The following is a 20,258-nucleotide window of genomic DNA, read 5'->3' as shown; positions in this document are numbered from 1 at the left end:
TTGAGGCATTACACATCTGTTGGTAGCAGGAAAGATCTTTGCACGAGTCTTTCTTGACCGACTAACCCACTCTTTAGTGGATGAGTGCTATCTGAGAGCCTATGTGGCTTTAGAGTCGGTAGAGGTACATCTGACATTTGTTCTGCAACAATTACAAGAAAAATGCAGAGAGCAGAACTTACACTTATACGCTGCCTTTGTGGACCTAGATAGCTTATGGAGGAATTTGAACAGGCTCGGATGCCCACATAGGTTCCTATCCATTCTCAAGCAGCCTCATGAGGGACAAAAAAGGCCAGATTAGACGCAATGGTGTCTAATCACTTCCCAAAAGAAAATGACGTGAAGCAGGGATGTGTACTTGCCCCATACTCTGTTGGCTATCGTCTTTGGTGTAATTTTGGGTCAAATGAAGCAGCGAAGGCATCTACGTTAGATTTCGCTCAGATGGCAATGTGTTCAATCTTCGACGTCTACCATCCCATATAAAAACAAAGGATATGGTCGTAATGGAGCCTCTCTAAGCCGATGATTGCGCCCCCTGCTAGATCACAATGAAAAACATAACCTCCAGCTCGCGGTCAACGAATTCGCGTACGATTTAGATTTTCTTTTCGCCGACAACGTCTGACTTGGCAAGTGATTTTCTCATATGTGTATTCTGTGGCCTTTGTAAGTGATCTACAGCTGTCTCGTTCTGAAGCCGCCTGCAGCCAGATGATATCTCCTTTGTCACCATGTTCAGCATAGTTCACTTTGTAGCATACACCAAAACGTGAAGTCTTGCTGAATCCGCAGGCGTACATAGGTCTTAGATTAATCATTCCATTATGATGTGAGGCACATTATGATATCGTGGTCTTCTGGTGTCAAAATAAACATACACTTTTCTCATACAGGCCTACTGTCTGTGTCTTTGCCCATGTCTCTGTGTTCCTGCTCATTTGCATATTAAACTGATTCTATGTATGGTCAGCACTTTGTCTCGCGTTAAATCTTTAGCCATCAAAGGATTTGATTCAATTATATTTGCACTTTGAAGATTTTCAAGAAACTGACTTGATTTCAATTGGATTCGTTAAGTTTTGGCATAACGTTTCAGCAGCCTGACAACTCATTATCGATTGCACGTTGTTATGATGGTTTTGGCCAACCCATTCTTCCCTATCATTGTAAGGTCCATGACCAGTAATTGCCCTACCATAGTGTTGTTTAGAACTCAACCAACCAATACCAAATGCTATTTTCCCTATATTACTACACCAATCAAAGATGTTTTTGTGTAATGCATTCAGACATTCCGAGACAAAAAATAGATCTATTTAGTTATTTTACTTTTGTCTTTCTTACTTTGATCTTATTCATAGGCGGATTAGTCAAGCACCCAATGGGCCGGAGGGGGTCCACCGCCAATTAGGGCTCTTTAAACTATGAGGACAGGTAAGAATAGTGGCCATTCAAATAGCACGCAATCTGTGGGCCAAATTGTATGGATTATTATGCATTAGCCAGGGCGGATATTGACGCTCAGTCTGATGTGCAAAGTACATTAGATCTATAATTTTACGGACAAGAGATCTATGTAAAAAAATTACCATAAAATTCTCATAGACAAAACATCAATTGAGATCTATTATCTACATTTTTTTTTATTTACATGCTTCGGGGTTCACATATTCCTTCAGAATCCTTGAGCCCAGAGCGCACGCCCCACGACGAGTCTTCCATTCAATCAATACAGAAAAATAAATGCAGCAGTCTTAAAGGCACGCGCGCAAAAGGAAAGCAAGACAAAGAGTTCCCTACCGGCAAGTGAGATGGACGAAGAACTCAGGAAACTTGCAATCACAAGCAAGCAATTCAAAACTTTTATCAACTCACTCTGCCCGTCTGTCTGGTAAAATTGTTGAGCACGCTATTTCTCCCACTTCCCATTCTCGGATCAAGTTGAAACATTACGCAATTATTCAATGGCGAAGACCATACATGAATAAATGTTAAAAAGTTAACTAATTAATCAATTAATTACTCGTAATTAATTATTTTGTTTGATACCAAGTAGGGAAATTAATTATTCAATATTCATTACACGGCTAAATATGCGGGGTTTTGACCCATTAGATAATTGTACACGTTATTTCTCCCTAATTCATTCCTGGGTCAAGTTGAAACTTTATTAATTATTTATTGTGCCTATCAAAACTGGAATCAATTGAAAGAATTAACCAATTATTCAATTAATTATTGGTCGTTAGTTATTTTGTTTTCTATATAAAAAAAAGGAAGTTACTGAGATATATAGTTGTAAATGTGGAGTTCATATTAGTGAAGTGCCCCCCCCCCTCTTTTTTTAAAAGTATTTTTACAATTCGTTTGTTTAAAACTGGTTCTTGAGACAGCGTTTGGTTTTGGTCGCCTTTACAATGGCTTCAAACTACTTGTAGGAATAATGGAAACGTCACATAAATAATGGTACCAATAATCATCGTTCCAACGGCCACCGCTTTCGAGACCCGGAAATCATCCATAAAGGTTGAAAAGAGATTAAACGTGGGTCAGCAGCGATGGCCGAGAAGGATTCTAGGAATAACATACCGAGATCCTGTCACCAGACAATAGAGAAGCCCCTTCCGTGAGATTGTCAAACGAGTTGAGCCAAAGGCTCTTCGAACTCTAGACTTGCAAGCCTGCTTGAACAAGCCGCTCTGTCCGAAAGAGGTTTAAGTCAATGTCTATATAAAACATTGCAATTTATAATGCGTCGGGCACTCCGGGGGCATGGACTAGGATACATGGCCGAAGGCCGAGCACACCGGGAACCCCCGCCATTTTCCTAAAGTTTACCAAGCTAACCGTGCAGGAATCGCCATTGACGTAACGGTCCCTTGAGGAACGGTGTATATCGACAGGAACACGGAAGCTCTCCCAACTCCGCACAGTGCAATGGGACATGAGATTCGCGGCTCAAATCCTTAGACAAGACGTCACACGTTGACCAAACACATAACATGGAAGCACCATACAAAAGTAAGGTACAAAAAAAAAAAGTTATTTTAAAAATAAATTTAATCAGAGTAATAAATATAAATCGAGAGTGCTGTGATTCTGTAGTCATTAAAATAAATACATGAAATATTAATTTCTTAAAACTATTTTTTTTACCAATTGCATAAAAAAGAAACAAAAAAAAAAACACTAAAAAACATCAAAACAAAAAAAGTAAATTTTCGAGTCTTTGAGTGAAAAATGAAATTTAAAAATTGGGTTTAATCCAAAGTTAAAATCCAAAAAAAAAAAAAAAAAAAATTAAAAAAGGCCTGATCTATATAACAATAAAGCAAGTCCTTTTTTTTTTTTGTGCCAATGTATTTGAAAAAATAAAGACTATACTTTCTATCCAGAAGACAGAACAGTAGAGTTTAGTAAAAACTTGGTTTTTAGTAGAGTTTTGTAAAAACCTGGTTTTTAGTAGAGTTTTGTATAAATTTGGTTTTTAGTAGAGTTAAGTAATGCCTTGGTTTAATACAATATGTAGTACCATCTATTTCTACTTACTCTAGCATAAGAAAATAAACATTTTTTTTCCACACAACTTAAAGAGAACTCTAAACAAACCAAAGCCCACTCAGTGTTCACTACATTTTGGTTCATCTCATGACAATGTAAGAGTTAAATTAAATACATAAATAATGGAATCTTGAAATGTTGCCCATAAAGTGAAATAGATTGCACATAAAGTTTAGGACATCACCTTGAAACCATAACAATATGCTTGTGTTGCTCTATGTTCTCACTGGGACATACATAATGATAACGTAAGCATGATTTAGTGGATTATCTCCCATACATGATTTAGTGGATTATCTCCCATACTTGTTAGAGAAAAAGACATCCGTTTCACTCACGAGACTTTCAATAACTTAAGGGGAGACAAGCCCCCAAGGAGAAGTAGAATTTCAATGGGACCCATTATTCCATTGATCCTGTTACATGAGACACATCAAAACTACAAAGACCCTTCAATTTTATTAACACAGCTCTTCCATTTATTTGTATGAACAGAACAAGCCGTGTGGCAGCTCTACAATGTAATGTATTTCACTGAAGTAAATATTTGTGGTACAACACAACATTCCATTCAAGTGTTACTTTAGAATGAATTACATTATAATTATAAAATAGGTAACAAACAAATTCTCATCAAAATTAAAAAAAAATATACTTATATAATGGAAATCAAAGCACAATCTCTGCCATATATCTAAACACTGCAAGATTTAACTCCCATTTTTATATACATCACAAAATTAATTGATTAAATCATTGTTTTTTAATTGATTCATATTTAGTTTAGAAACAATGAATAATTGTTCAAAATTTCAATTTGAACCGAGAATGGAAAGTGGGAGAGATAGCGTTTTAATAAATCCACCCAGACAGACAGTAGTAGAAGCTTAGTAAAACTAGAACACTTAAATTCATTTTTCTGAATTGTTTTAAAATATATTTTACAGTTAATTTAGCAGCTAAGTGGCTTGAAAAACTATGACATAGGCCTCGATAATTGTCACCTGGTTAACAAAACTTACACACACACAAATGAAAAACATTATGAATGAATATGAATAGGAACATTCCCTGAGACATGAGCTTTAGGTATGGACTAAACATACTAGAGGTGTCTTTTTCATTGTGAAAGAACTTTTCTATCAATGTACAAGTACCGCAAACATAGACAGGCCTAAACAAAGACAATATGGACTAGCCTAAACAAAGACAGATGCAAGTGTGATTGTTCTTTATTTTAATTGTCAATGTCATTTATGTTTTATTAAAAAAACAACAACTCTTTTATTAGTACTTTTTTCTTTTACTTTTTGGGATATCAAAAAAAAACAACAAAGTGCATTTGTTCATCTTTTAAGAACTTTTGAGGGACACAATTTGTTAGGTGATTCAATAATATTTGTGGATACAGCTTGGAAAGTTACTTTTTAAAAAAATGTTTTCTTACTATACTTTCAAAATATTTGTATCATTTAGTCATTTTCCCCACCATTCATCTACCTGAAAAAAAAATCAAACATGTTGATTTATATATAAAATAAAAAGTTCTGTTGAAGTAACCTTTAAAAGTTTGATTTTTAATCCATTTTTTTTTATAAAAACATATACACTGGAAAGTTTACAATACAGGAAAAAATAAAGTAATTTGTAGCAAGAAACATAACCATCATAGCAAATGAGCATCAAATCTTTTTGAAATAAAAAAAACAACACAAGAATTGTTTTCACATTTCTTACTCTGTATTAGAAATCCTCTTAGAAAAAACCTAAAAAGTTTGAGCAATCACTATAAACATTCATTTCATTTGGAGAATGCATTGCATGTGTTACAGTCATTGGTTCAAACTGGCCATTATAAATATTCTGGTCTCAGTATGTAATTAGTTTAATCACAAAGTAGATTTTAACAAGGACTAAGTATGTACACTGAAAGACTTTTAATGTAGTTAATTTAAGTTGACAGACAGCTTTATGAGGTCTTCGAGACTTGCTCAAGATACTCATCTAGAAATCCCAGAACTGGCCAATAATCAGAAGCAATGTGAACTACCACATCAGTGCTGCGAGTCCTGGTACAGAACAACAAATGAAAACGTGGGGGCAGAAAGAATAAATAATGATCTGTGCAAATGTCACCATCCTCTGTCTCTTCTGTTGTTCAAAGAAAAAAGAAAAAGTGTACAATTATTTGTAAAAATATATTAAAAAAAAAATGAAGTAAAAAAAATCGGCTTAGGTTCCAATGTTGTATGTTCATTATCAAATTATCTTTACAACAAAACGTCGATTAAGAAATTCATTAAAGCTTATAGGTTCTTGAATAATTCATTAGGGAAGGTAAACCAATATAGCAATATATGTACGCTGCTATAAATAAGATTGATATACCTCTACACCTATATACCTCTATATAATATAGTACAGTCTAAGAACAATTGTATATTTAAAACAATAGCTATCAACTAACAATACTAACTTGTAAACACCAGCCCTTTCTCCCAAACTTTCAGCAACACATTTCTAGAACACTGAAGAATCTTCACAGACTCTACACCCAGACTGGAGAGAAATGAAATACATTTTTACTACTGCTGACTGACCTGTACCTCAGTATCGTTAACAAGACCTTTACCTCAGTATCTTAAACATGACCTGTACCTCAGTATCTTTAACATGACCTGTACCTCAGTATTTTTAACATGACCTTTACCTCAGTATCTTTAAGACCTTTATCTAAGTATCTTCAACAAGACCTTTACCTCAATATCTTAAACATGACCTGTACCTCAGTATCTTTAACATGACCTGTACCTCAGTATCTTAAACATGACCTGTACCTCAGTATCTTAAACATGACCTGTACCTCAGTATCTTTATCACAGAGGTGTAAAAAATCAACTTTTTTTTGTGGCTGTGTAATTTATAAGCTAAAATCGAAGCCATTTTATACTAAATTCACTTCCTCTAATTAGAGAATGTTTGAATGTGAATGTGCAACTTTCTTTAGTCCACTTTTTGCTGCCAAGTTGTGAGCTATTTTTGCAGTCTTTGGTTTGGTGTGCCTTGGGAAAAAATCTCCTGTCTTAATAACTATACATTTTCTATAGAACCATTTACATTTTATCCCATGCAATTTATAAGACGGTGACTTATTAAAGATTGTTTAGTTGTTTAAAATATCACTTACAATTTTTCTTTTGACTTGAGAGTGTAGTTCTCCCAGTGGTGGCAAAAAAATGTTTCTTTGTTGTCAATGTTGAACAAGTCCCATGGAAAAGGCTGTAGAAAATCTCTAAGTTCAAATGTCACTGGGACTAAATCACACTCGTAGGTTTTGTTACTAAATCCAAACTGAGCTCTGAAACAAACTCATCAGATATTATCAGTCATTGAAATATCTGTCTAGAACTCTATCCAAAAAAGAAAAGTAAAATTCCCCTTTCAGAAGGTCATCTGTTTCTGTGGCCAACTGTTAACGAGCAGGGTCTCATGTAGCCAGCACAATGACCAGCCACCTTTACTTTCCCTAAGTTAAGTCAGGTACCCATTAGAGTTGGGTTGACTCAGGGGTGCTCTAAAAAATCTCAAATTTCAAAATCCCACAGAGAATCGAACCCAGGACCCCAGGTTCAGAAGCCAAGCACTTAACCACTCAGCCACTGTGCCCCCCTCTCTATCCTAATTGACATTTATCAAGTACCATTCTCTTATATCACTCAGAAATTTTTTTTTCAGCTAAACAGATTTTATAATAATTAAACAAATATGATAAATGTAAGTACATAAAATCTAATATAAAAGTTTTATAGTAAACCAAAAAAGGGGCATAACAAGAGAATAAACAAATGAAAAAGAGCATTGAAACAGTTACAACTTATACACAACTTCTACTTATGCTCAGCATTAATGTTTTTGGTATAGTAATAGTTAATACAATGATGAACTTACTTCACTTTGATAGTCATAGGTTCTGGCAATTTAGGTAGCAATTTAAAATGCACACATTTTGATTCTGAGAAAAGAATTCATCTATGACATGATAACAGGTCAAAATGTAAATAGCAATGCAGAAAAAAGAAATATTCACAGAAAAAACATTAGAGATTAAAAAATATAATTAAATGTTACAAAATGTCTAAAGTTTAAAATTGATAAGCATTTCCAGGTAAAACAGTTATTTTAACACTTAAAGATTATTAAAAACTGGCACAGATGATGAAACAAATAGTTACCTCCTTTATTGAGATATGGCAAACAAGAATCTGAAAATGTAAAAGAATAAAATAAACTAAATATATGATTCTATAAAAATTACTTTTATATTCTTTGATACAAAATATGTAAATAGCAGCTGGGTGTGTTTAGTCATGTGAAATATTACACTCATTCTGAATCTTCAGATAAAAAACAATGTCATATTATTGCTATATTCTTACTGATACAAACACAGACTAAACTATTCATCAATTTCTGGGAACTTCCTCACATTGCAGAGAACCTACTTACCTTGTAATGTTAGAGCATGGGTGTGAAGTTTAATTATAGACTTGAAGCACTAAATTCAGCTAACCAATCACTTTATCGACATAAAGCTATAATAAGCTTAGTTTCACAAAATAATAAATCTTTTACTTTACAACTTTGTCACACACTATTAAAAATCTTACCTTGCAATACAGCCATATTTTTATTGTTGGATAATACAAATGAAATAGCAACTAAAAAATCATAGTCACTGTCTTTGATCTGCAAATAGAACAAACTTTTAACATTTGTTATAGTTTAATTTAAAATGCTTGGGTTGTACAATTTTTAAATACAAATTTATTATATTCCCATTAGGGAAAAGAAGTTGAAAGGACTATAATAATGACATCTCTCTGTACACAGCATGTTTCGTTCAGTAATTGAAAAACCACAAATGAACTATTGGGTACAATTATCTTATCTTATATAATACAGACGTTACTTCAAAAAGGAAGATGATTATGTCCTACGCGTCATGCATTCAGACATGCATGTTAACCAATGACTTAAATTCTGCCAAGTCACTGGTTTTCCTGGCTAGCTCAGGCAACCCATTCTATGCTCTAATAGCACTAGGGAAGAAGGAGTATTTGTACAAATTTGTCCTAGCATATGGGATGAGGAATGTGCCTTTATCTTTGTGTCTTTCTGAGTATTTTATAAAATTTTGTTTTTGTATTTGAAGATTATGGTTCAGTGCTTTATGTATAATTGCTACTTTACTTTTGAGTCTTCTGTTAGTTTATTTAAGTCATATATGGAAAAATATAGTGATACTTTAGGTATTTAAAAATATTTTGTAGTCTTTTATACAGCAAGTTCCCATTTTTTTCATTATATAATAAAGGTTTGATATTGAATTGAGTATTATTGTCAAGATCAGCTTAGTAAATTTTAGTAATTTTGAAATTAAAATTACAGTTTTAATGTGATACTATACAGTGTTATGTGATATGCATTCAAATGTATTGTAGTCATAACTAAAAATGAAAATACAATTCTATAAATGTTATGGAAAGTGTGTGTATGAGTGTCTGATGTAATCATGAAGCAAGATGGGCGGATGGTTTTGTTATGTAGGCTGAATAGATTCTCATGAAATCATGTGTGTATTGTACTTGAGTTAAAAAAATACTGATGTGTAAGCTGTAGAAAGAAGAACAAGCAAGAGACAAGTGACAGACAACATGCATTTTTATTGAGTGTTTAATCTTGTTGAAATTATCCTTTCACTTGTGTGTCTACATACATCTATCTTCAAGCTGAATCTGTGTCTATTTATAAATAGCCTACAAGTTGTATCCAGTTTTGTTTTCAAAGAAGTCTGGGTTTATTTCAAGTTTTACATGAAGAATTAAATGTGCCTACATTAGTTTAGTTGTACCAGCTGTTTGGACTATTAACCCTACATGTCTTCAGATCATATTCAATTGAATTTCAGTCAATGTGTATGTTATATCAAGATTTTAATAAAACGAAAGGAAGCTAAACAAATCTCAATACTCAAAGGTCAATACAAAAAATAAAACATCTGACTCACAAGACTTAGAGTGAAGTTACAGATCATGACTGTCTGGAGGTGATACAAAGTGTCCCAATAGTCAGACAGATTATCTACAAGATGAAAATACAATGAGTGTAATGAGGAAATAGATAAAAGAACAGATAAAAAACTATGCTCCAACTTTGTCAAACATTGTTCCAAGTTCTATAACAAATACAAGGGATAGAAACTCTAAACCTACCAGTAACAGGTTTGGGGAACTCAACAGGCATGGTTTCCTTGGTCAAGGTATACTCACTGTCACAAGAGTTTCTAATTATAGATTAAATTAGAAACAAAATAATTCTTAAATCAATAGCATATTTGAATATTGTATAAATAGTGAGAATGTCTGCCATGTGTATAATAGTCTTGACTAGATTGTATATGATAGTCTAGAATGTCTGTTAGAATATTAGAAAGACATAAAACTTCTACTATTTACCTCAACCAAACAAGTGGCGCTTCTTTTAATGCAAATAGCTCAGCAGGTTTTGTTTGCACTACAGAGCCTGTATTGAGATGTAAAGAGGTAAGTCATTCATTTGGTAAGCTAAGTTTTACTTTAGTAAATTTTTACAAAGTTAAAACAAACTAGAATATATATATATATTTAGCTGGTTTATAATATTTGATACCTGGAAAAAAATCTGTAATATTTTCTCCCAGACGCAAACTGTCAGATAATGTTGCAGCAAGGAGTTCTTTCGCCTTTATAATATAAATCATTTTTACATTCATAATATTTTTGTTCTAATTAAAGATACTACAAATTTATAATAGGATCATTTACATATAAACAATGGCATATAATAAATTGGAAAGTCTAAATAGATCCAGCTATTATGTAGATTAGTTTTCCTGTGTCTATGTGAAAACAACATTGAACCTTGGCATCACTTTGTACTGTCAATATTGTATAGAAGAATCTGGCCTGGTCCCTGATATCACAATCACTGTAAGAGTCCAGCATGAAGTACAGCAAGTCTCCCAGTGCTGACAGAGAAATGAAAAATTAGGAATGTGAATGGTTTTGGTATACACCAAAATATTCTGAATGAAAATGTTTATTAGTGTTACACTTCAAACCCAGTCTTAGCAAAAGCTAAAAAAAAAGAATATAAAATGTAATTTTCAAATAAATTTCATTAAATAATTTTCATAAAGTTTAACAGGAGGAAAATCTTTAAAAACAAAATAAAATAATAATATTGTAGGTCAAGGGAAAACTTATGTAATGACATGTTAAACACATTATGTTACTAATAACTCTACAGATGACTTACAAGTATAAAGTAGGTCAGTATGATGATGAAGTATCATAGTCCGACAAATCGTTAAAACAAGACTGCCTAGAGACCAATCATCCAGGGCACAATACCTGGCTTCTTGAACCAACTCCAACAGTCTTATTAAAGGCTTCTATAATAGAAACAGAAAGATAGTAAATTAAATCAAACAGAACTTAACATTCTTTCTCCACATTTAACATTAACAGCCTTTATTTATAATGGCAATAATTCTCTATTTCTGGTAGTGATAGTTGAAAACTTTCATTAAGCGACTAGATGTATTATTTGTTTTACATCACATTTTATTTAAATAAATGCAACACAAAAACAAAGTCTAGTATAGAATCTATTTCTAATGTCTACTTTACATAGAATATTTGAGTGAAAATGTGGTATACACATTTGAGACCAAAAGAAAATCCAATGCTGTGGACAGCCGTAGACAGTGAAAAGGAATCTAAATCGACTGCCTGTGGACAATGGCTATGTCTGCACTAAATGTGGCAAAATATGTAGGTCGAGTTGAGGCTGTGTAGCCACGTGAACTACTGCACTCTTCATTAATCTTTGGACTCTAAGACAAGTCTTATTATTATCATGCATGTCATTGTATTGAACCATACTGAGCTAAAAGCTTAGAAAACAGAAGGTACAGTGAGGTAGGTACTAGCCTGTTACCTATAATACCAACTTTAAATTACAGCATCCAGAACATGAGATAGTGTATGGCCCTCACCTGTTGTTGTATCGTAACATCCTGAGCTGACAGCATCCAGACCTGGAGGTAGTTCTGATAATTTCCCAACAAAGTTTTGATAGCCAGTGAGAGAACAGTGTCATGAAGCAGTGACAAGATTTCTTGATGAAGTTCTCTGTAACAGAAACATCCATTACCATTGCACCAGACACTGGTAGAGCATCATTAACTAACTTCAATGTAACAATGTTTTAACAGATCTATAAATGGTAAGGGTTTTTGTAAAATTCCCCCTTCAGAACTTGCAATCTACAAGGCAGATAATGTCAAGGTTATCTGTTTCTGTGGCTCACTGTGAACAAGGGTGTCATGTAGCCAGCACAATGACTTTCTGCCTTTACTTTCCCAAACGTATATCAGGTACCCAATAGAGCTGGGAGGGCCCAAAGAGGCCCTAAATATCCTGAAATTAAAAATCCCAGTCTTCACCAGGATTCAAACTCGGGGTCTCCTCAGTTTGGAAGTCAAGCACTTTACCAATCATCCACTGTGCCTCCAAGGGTTTTTGTAGTTCTAGTAAATATTATATATTGCAATAATGTTGTGTTGGTCTTCTTCTGTCTTAGATTGACTTTGGTTCATCTCTTAGAGCAATGTAACAAGGAGAAAGCCAATGTTGGAACAATGTCACCCACACAGAAGTTCTATACTATAAATAGCTTTCAATCTAAAAGAAAGGCAATAATTTATGGTAGGAATTCATCCTTGGTGTGTATCTTGGCTTCTTATATCTTAATTATTATTTTTAAATAAATTTTAAAAAATGGGTCCTGAGTCTTAATTATGCCCTTGACTAGGGTTTTAAACTCTGGCCAAACTAAAAGAACAAATGTTGCTAGTTAGACCAGTTTTGTTTTGTACAACTAGTTATAATAAATGAAAATTAGAATGATGCTGCAAAAGATAACCGTCTAGTGCTAAGAACTTACTCGTGAGGCTGGTTTTCTTTCACTGCTCTGAGAAAATCAACCATCATGGGGATGAGGTGTGGAAAATTTTGAAATAATTTCTTTGTGATTCTGAAAGATCATAGCTACAGTTTGTAAACAAACAAAAACATACAAAGAAATACAGAAAATAAAATACATTTAAAAATCAACAATGCGAAAATAATTATAGTAATTAGCAAGATGTCACTGGGTCAACAATTGTAGATTCAAAACATTAAGAAGGACTGAAACTAATATTTTTTTGTTAATAATATTGATAGCTTCAACAACAAAAAAAGATTACATGTATACAAGTGTACCAACAAAAGGACATTTTAGCATACTATTTCTTATGGCATGGGTGCTCCTACCAACACTGATGTAAACATAAACGCCACTAACCTAAATGTACAAAGCTCACTGCTCATCTCTACCTGCACCTTAGAGCTCGGGAACTCACATCTACATCAGTGCACTCACTTCTTACAGCCTGAGAATCCATCCCAACACAAATGATCATGTACCATTTCAGAACACCACCACCCCATGCTCATGTACACACTCACCTTAACACATTACTCCTCACAGTCTGAGAACTTCTGGTAGTCACTAGTAAAAACAAACTACGAAACAAATGGCAGGTAACTCTTGCACCTCCAGTTGTGTCCGCAAGCTGTGTTAAGTAATGCAGATTTCCTGAAACATCTTTTAGTGAAGAAATTTTAATTATTGAACTTTAAAAAAAAAAAATGCACAACAAAAATTAGAATAATTTATGCAGAAAAGAAAAAGCAATATTAATACAAGAATAATAATTGAAAATGATCTTGAAACATTTAGCCACTAAGACAATAATTCCAGAATGATGATATGATACTGTCAGTTTCCTGAATGTAAAGAAAAGTTCCCCTTTCAGACCTTGTGATCTATAGGGCAGATGAAGAGTGATACTTCACAGATATATTTATAACAACAAATGATTACTAATAAGAAACATTAGAACAACTAACCTTGATTTTTAGGCCCAGAGCAACTATTTATCATTGCCAACTTTAAAGTATGTATATCCAGAGGATCAAATACAACGGGAGACATATCTTTTAACATGAACTCTGATGATGAGTTAATTGCTTCCTTTGAAACATAAACAAACAAAATACTTGAAATTATTTTTTTATAGTAATATAAGCAACAGTTGATTAACCTTTTAGGCTCAACTGTAGTAAAATTTTGTTTTGTCTATAGACAACATATAATAAGCTATGCTTCATTTGCATTACAGATGATTTCGTGTTACTTTCTGGAGTTTAGTTGATGAAATTTAAACTAAAGCTTACATCTTGTAGGTAAGACAACAGCCACTGGCCAATGATCAGGCGAGTTGATGTACTTAGACTTGGGAGATTCACACAAGTCATGGCTCTGTTTAAAAGTGTCCTTTCCTCAGATGAAGATAAAATCTGTCCTCTAAATTCTTTCTGTAATACAGAGCATAAAAACATAAAAAGTAAACATACAGTATCTCAGTAATTTACTTTTAGCAGATGTAGAGTCACCAAACACAAAAGTCATGGGTTGGGATACAAGAACAGATAAGGATTTTAGTTACCGGTACTGAAGTCTGGACTCAAACTCTTAAAGTCATACACTTGAGCATAAAAAGCTAGATACATTCACCCCATTGTGCTAGCCATGATACAAACTATAAGACTTAGAAACAAGTTTATCTACTCATAGACCCCTGTAACCTATACTTTACCACTGCCTTCATATATACCATTTTTTTAATCTGGTATATCTACTACATAGACCCCTGTAACCTATACTTTATCACTGCCTTCATATATACCATTTTTTTTTATCTGGTGTATTTACTACAGACCCCTGTAACCTATACTTTACCACTGCCTTCATATATACCATTTTTTTATCTGGTGTATTTACTACAGACCCCTGTAACCTATACTTTACCACTGACTTCATTGATCATTAGAATTCTTTTAAATGAAAAAATTATAGAAGCTGTTTATTTCCAATAAAAATTATTTCTATTCCTTGGTGAGAGCATTGATATGTTGTAAATTTGACTACATTATTTAAAAACGAGTTATAAGCCTATATAAGAAATGAGTGATCAATATCCTATACATGAATCATGTTTTCATTACATCTGGTCTTATGTGAGAATACCTGATGTAAATCTAGTACTTGTAAATATTACTTGCTATCAACTAGACCAACATTAATTTAACATAAACATTAATTTAAAATACTTATATTAAAAAAAAAGATAATATTCGTTTCCTCCAATGTTTGAGTTAAATCTTTCCCTTACCTGAATATACAACATCAGGAAGACAATATTGGGATCTAGAGATGACATGTACTGTAACATTAGAGCCTTAAATATCTGTAACACAAAAACAAATAAATAGCCAATAAATTAATCCAGCTAATTCAGTCAATTCATAAATCAAGAGCCTCCAAATTTTAAAATTTCAGTATCCACTGTGTGTTCAAACTCATGACTCTCTGTTAAAAGCTAAGAATTTTACCATCCTACCCTCAGCTTTTCTGGTATAAGCTGCCCCCCCCCCTTTGCTACTTTGACTTAAGCTACAAGTTGACAAAGCTACCTACTGTAGGATGCAGGTCTTTGTTTGTTTTTACTAGCTGAGCTATGGAACACACCACAGTAGTCAATCCTGCAGGGGTCATTAGGAACATGTTATCCATGACCTGTGAAACTGTTGACAGCAAATCATTGCTTGGTGTGGCTGTCTATTATAAGTCAAATTTAAAAAAAAAGGTTATTCATATTGTTCTATATATTATATGCATCACACATAAATCTACCAGTAATAGACTTAACAGTAACAGTTTTATTTTATGCCTGATAGAATAAAATACTTCAATAGTTCAAATTGAAAACATAAACTGAATAAAAATAAAAAAATAAATTCTTCTTAGTTAGAATACAAAATGGAAAGCAAGAAATTGATTTAAATCTATCTTAAAACCTATGGACCATCCAGTTGTACAATTCTTGCTCCTTCTTCAGTGAAAACTTAAGTGTACATTCTTGAATCTTCTTGCTTACCACTATTTCATAGTTGGATTAAATGATAATTTCCCCTGGACTAGTTTATCTATACAGTAGTTTCAAAACTAAATCTGAATATAAACAATGATGTTTGATGTTTATGAATAAACCTAGTACTCTTTATTACCAGACAATTTGCTAATCAAGGCCAATGCAGTGAGGGTGTGTTTTAAATTTATAAGTAATTTCTGTGTACACAGATAATTTTATGCTTTTTTTTTTTTGTGAAATCACACATTAGCCATGTTCTAGTTTGAAACCAAATAATGTAAGAAAAAAATATTTTTAAAATTTGATGAATGTGGAATTTGAAAATAAGTCACTGAAACCATGTAATTATTTAATTAAAAAGTAAAACAGTAATTAGTTTGAAGGGTTTTTTTTTACTTTTTAAAGGTAAACAAACAAACCTTTTTCCCAGACTTGTCATATGACTGGTCCAACACTTCAGTTCTATAAGGAAAGATTTAGGAAGAAATCACTAGAAGCACTTACTACTCATAATCTACTTTGTCTCTCTCTCTCTCTTACACATGGGAGACTATTGTTAAGAAAGCAACTACTTGAAAAAGTAGGTTACAGTTCTTAGAAGATCACTTAGAAATAAATCAGGGAAAAAAGTGCTGACCATTAGATAACTTATGTACAAGTGGATCAATGGATACACTTTTGACTATGACATGCAATGTTTAATTTATTAGTGAAATAAGACTCATAGATACAGTAAGTTTATTTTCTTGGTTAGTCAATAACTTTAATGTACCAGTATGTGTCACAATCCAAGATGCCAAGTGCAATACACATAACCTACTATAATCATTAAACTCCACTTGGGTGAGAGCTTCAAAAGGCTCATCCTCTCTTTCAAAAAACCCTAGACAAAAACCTCTGGTTGTGAGCAATACACATGGCCACATTCAGGTCAAGAGTAAGTGGCTTCTCAGACATGTTGAAACAGAATTTAGCAAGTCTGGGACATTCAAAAAGAATGAGAAACAATTTCTTCTTCCTCCAGGCAGTAGGGACAGTCAAAGTTTGGCCTGAACCATGTAATATATAAACAACAGGACACTAGCCCATCCTGCACAGTGCTTTAATGACATAATGTATAACATTGTTTACAGCTTAAGTATTAAAAAAGTTACGTCAGTGCCAGTTCTCATTCAGTGTGACACTACATTTTAACAAAAGTTTCTTGGCTGTAAATAATCTAAGCCAATGGCAAAAAAAGTGCGTAAATAAAACCCACTCACTGATCAGGGGAGCTAATTACATTGATCAGTAACACCATATAGTCCTGAATGACATCCGTTTTTTCTTCCTTCACAAGTCTTATTAAAGCTTCTCTCCATCTCCAAAGCAGGCCCTGAGAGAATGCACACACAAAAAAAGTGCTATTAGCTGATGGCCTACATCTTGTTTGGGAACAGTGCTATGTAAATTACTATTATTATACATGCTAATTAAAAAAAAGGACTTAAAACAATAAATTTGGTGCTTATAAAAAAGTAAAATAAGAAAAACATTACAAAATACATTTTTTAAAAGACGATAGCTCCATTATACATCTCTAAAAAAAATATTTTGAAAAAATTATTTAAAAAAATATCTTAGCTCAAACTGGGTACCAAACCAGAGATTTTGACATGGTCAGATCTAGGCCAGCAGGCAATGTAAAATAAACTATTGGTACTTTTATTATATAGACAACTAGATCTAGATTTCTGATTTAGAACTTCCATATCTAGATCTACATCTAGAATCTGACGTAATCTATGTTAGATTTATGTAAAAATATAAGTGAAGCTTAGATAATCTATCAATAAACTTTAAGTAGATTTAAATTTAATAAACAACTCAGTTATGGCTTTTTTTTTACTCCAATTTATAGCAAAATTTTAATTAATTAATTTTTTTGAAAAATGATACTAGCCAACAAACTAGCAATTCTTTTCTCAGCAATATATATCAACTGTTAAATTTATAGGACAATCGTTTGAGCCGGATTTTAGATCAGCGTCCAGGTTCAACCATGAAGTTGTGAATTGAATAGTGGTATTGTAAAAAATAACTTGTTTATTCATTTATTGTATTTTTCTACTACACTTAATTTAAACATAAAAAACAAAAGCATAAACTTTTGCCATTCAAATTTTTTAATCAAACGAGAATGTATCAATATCAACAACCACATTTTTACTCACAGGTTTCCAAGACACCAGCTGTGACAAACACTGACAGCAGCAGGCTCGCAACCTTCTGTTGGTAACATTGTTAACTTTGGAGATCACATCTGTCAGAAGGACCACAAACTTTGCACAGAGATCAGAGTCCTAAAATAATCAATCAATATACCTGATGAAACTCGTTTTTAAAACTGGCTCTATTAAAATGTATTCAATAAGGTTTTCAGGAAAAAAAACAACTTTGCACAGAGATCAGAGTCCTGAAATAATCAATATACCTGATGAAACTTGTTTTTAAAACTGGCTCTATTAAAATGTATTGCATACATAATTCAATAAAGGTTTCAAATGTACATTTACCAAAAGCTCATCATTTGAAAGAAACAATGTAGAAAGTGTAATCAGGAGCTGAGAGGCTACAGTCTGTGAAGCAGAATGTGAATCTTGGTAAATGTCAAGTAAGGCTGTTATCACTTGGTCAAAACTGAATGGAACAAAAGAAAAAAAAAAGATGTGATGAGTCAATAAAATGACAATTATATTTTGCAATTAGCTACTGATCAGTTTAACTATAAATTTAAAATTTATTTACTGAACCTGTTCGAAGGCAGCGTACCACAAGCATATTGTTCAATAACAGTTAGTATTTCTACTTGTGTATTAATATCAAGGGAGTTGTCATACAAAAGCTGTAAAAAAAAACATTTTCAAATTAAAATCAAGTGAGTCATATTATAGATCTAACACTTATATTATAAATTATAATATAGGCCTAACTAGAATAGACTGCATATGGGTTAATTTTAGACCTCAGCCAACAACTCAGCTTGATTATTTTTCCCTTGAGAGACTGAAGCTTTTTAGCTGACTGACTGGTCTCCCACCCCTCTCTTTTATGTCCCTTGGATAAACTTTTAATTCTGGGATACATGGACTCAGTGCTTTTTTTGTGACGGTACGCTCTGGTATGGTGTACCGGCACCTTTTTCAATGTGGTGAAAAAATTATTAGTTTTCTTGTATTTTAATGTTTATTATTAATTTATTAGTAGTTAAAAGGTAGGTAATCCATCACTGAGTACCAGCACCATTTTTTTTTACAAAAAAAGCACTGCATGGACTAATGGTCTGGTTTAACTTTCTATGGGGGCATGGTGGCTGAGTGGTAAAGCGCTTCACTTCTGATCTGAGAGGTCCTAAGTTTGAATCTCTGTGAAGACTGGTATTTTTAATTCTGGGATTTTTTGGACATCCCTGAGTCCACTCAACTCTAATAGTTGGGGAGAGTAAATGCCATTGGTCATTGTGCAGGCCACCTGACATCCTCATTAACCATCAGTCATAGAAACAGATGACCTTTACATTGCTGAAATTTAGATCACAAGGTCTAAAAGGGTAGGCTACTTTACTTTTTAAACTTTCTAAACAACCCTGTCATTCATTGTTGCTTACTGAATTATTAACATAATAATATATCATTATATAAGAGAGAGAAAGAGAGAGAGAGAAAGTCTAAATCTCTCTCTATATATATATATATAAGAATAGAATCTCTTGATTCTAGATCTAGATCTTTATACAAATAATGAAACAAAGAAAAGATGTTATTTTTTTTTTAATTATGTATAACTTAAATTTATTTTACTATTTATAGTAACATTTAACCTACGACTACATCATGATATAAATAACATCTAGTCTCAATAAATATAACATATAGATCTAGAATAGATTAACTTCATCATCAACTTATGGCTTATAATTTAATATAATATTATGACTATGACTTATCAAGACAATCAAGTATCACCATGATGATGATGATGTCTATGTATTAATTATTATATAATATATAATGATGATTACAAAATATGAAAATAATAAAATTACATTGAGGCACTAACTTTGATCAGTTCAAAAATAAAATAGTCGTCTTCAAACAACTTAAAAGTGGTTCCATTGCTTATACTGGAGCGTAGCTTTTCTGTAATGTTGTTTGAGTCTCCATAGGCTTTATTTTGTTTTTGCAATGACATTATAAAGAAATTCTTTAAAAATTTTTACCACCCTTTCATTACCATTGTTATTAAAAAACGAGAAACTTTTAAGATAAGAATTATCCTCTCTTGATGTAAACTGCTACATACTGTAATAAGTCTTGTCACACACTTCTTAGACTAAAAATCTATTAAAAGTATTTGGAAGTTAACTTTTATTAGATCTAGATAGATAGTATCATCTAGACCTATAGAGGGTTCTATAGTTATAATAAGTTATATAGATCTAGAGTACTGTAGAGTCTACATGTAGATTTACTACTAGACTAGATTATATAGATCTAAGATGCTATGCCTA

The 20,258-nt window shown here is 32.7% G+C and overlaps 1 protein-coding gene across 1 annotated transcript; it reads right to left on the bottom strand.

The window, feature by feature from the left end:
* Positions 1-5,285: 5,285 nt before the first annotated feature.
* LOC106056632 (AP-5 complex subunit beta-1-like) lies at positions 5,286-20,013 on the bottom strand. Its single transcript, XM_056019064.1, has 25 exons — positions 19,808-20,013; positions 18,502-18,593; positions 18,265-18,388; positions 17,923-18,051; positions 16,972-17,084; positions 16,129-16,171; positions 15,256-15,396; positions 14,951-15,025; positions 13,953-14,093; positions 13,626-13,749; positions 13,182-13,320; positions 12,616-12,705; positions 11,666-11,801; positions 10,924-11,059; positions 10,527-10,633; positions 10,276-10,348; positions 10,083-10,149; positions 9,840-9,910; positions 9,635-9,708; positions 8,235-8,313; positions 7,800-7,829; positions 7,516-7,579; positions 6,755-6,925; positions 6,044-6,126; positions 5,286-5,718 (listed from the first exon to the last, which is right to left on the bottom strand). Exons 1-25 carry the CDS (start codon positions 19,937-19,939, stop codon positions 5,537-5,539), a joined length of 2,616 nt encoding a protein of 871 aa, XP_055875039.1. The 5' UTR covers positions 19,940-20,013; the 3' UTR covers positions 5,286-5,536.
* Positions 20,014-20,258: the final 245 nt, after the last annotated feature.

Source organism: Biomphalaria glabrata, chromosome 1 (assembly GCF_947242115.1).
Source record: "Biomphalaria glabrata chromosome 1, xgBioGlab47.1, whole genome shotgun sequence".
NCBI classification, from domain to species: Eukaryota; Metazoa; Mollusca; class Gastropoda; family Planorbidae; genus Biomphalaria; species Biomphalaria glabrata.
This window is presented reverse-complemented; position numbering and strand designations above follow the sequence as displayed.

What these genes read in the sequence shown, in the direction of transcription:
- LOC106056632 (XM_056019064.1), bottom strand. Translation starts at nt 19,939, where the DNA reads ATGTCATTGCAAAAACAAAATAAAGCCTATGGAGACTCAAACAACATT. An exon ending in AGCTGGTGTCTTGGAAACCT is followed by an intron (nt 17,085 to 17,922) that starts GTGAGTAAAAAT and finishes GCATTCTCTCAG; the next exon opens with GGCCTGCTTTGGAGATGGAG. An exon ending in GTAATTAGCTCCCCTGATCA is followed by an intron (nt 16,172 to 16,971) that starts GTGAGTGGGTTT and finishes CTTTCCTTATAG; the next exon opens with AACTGAAGTGTTGGACCAGT.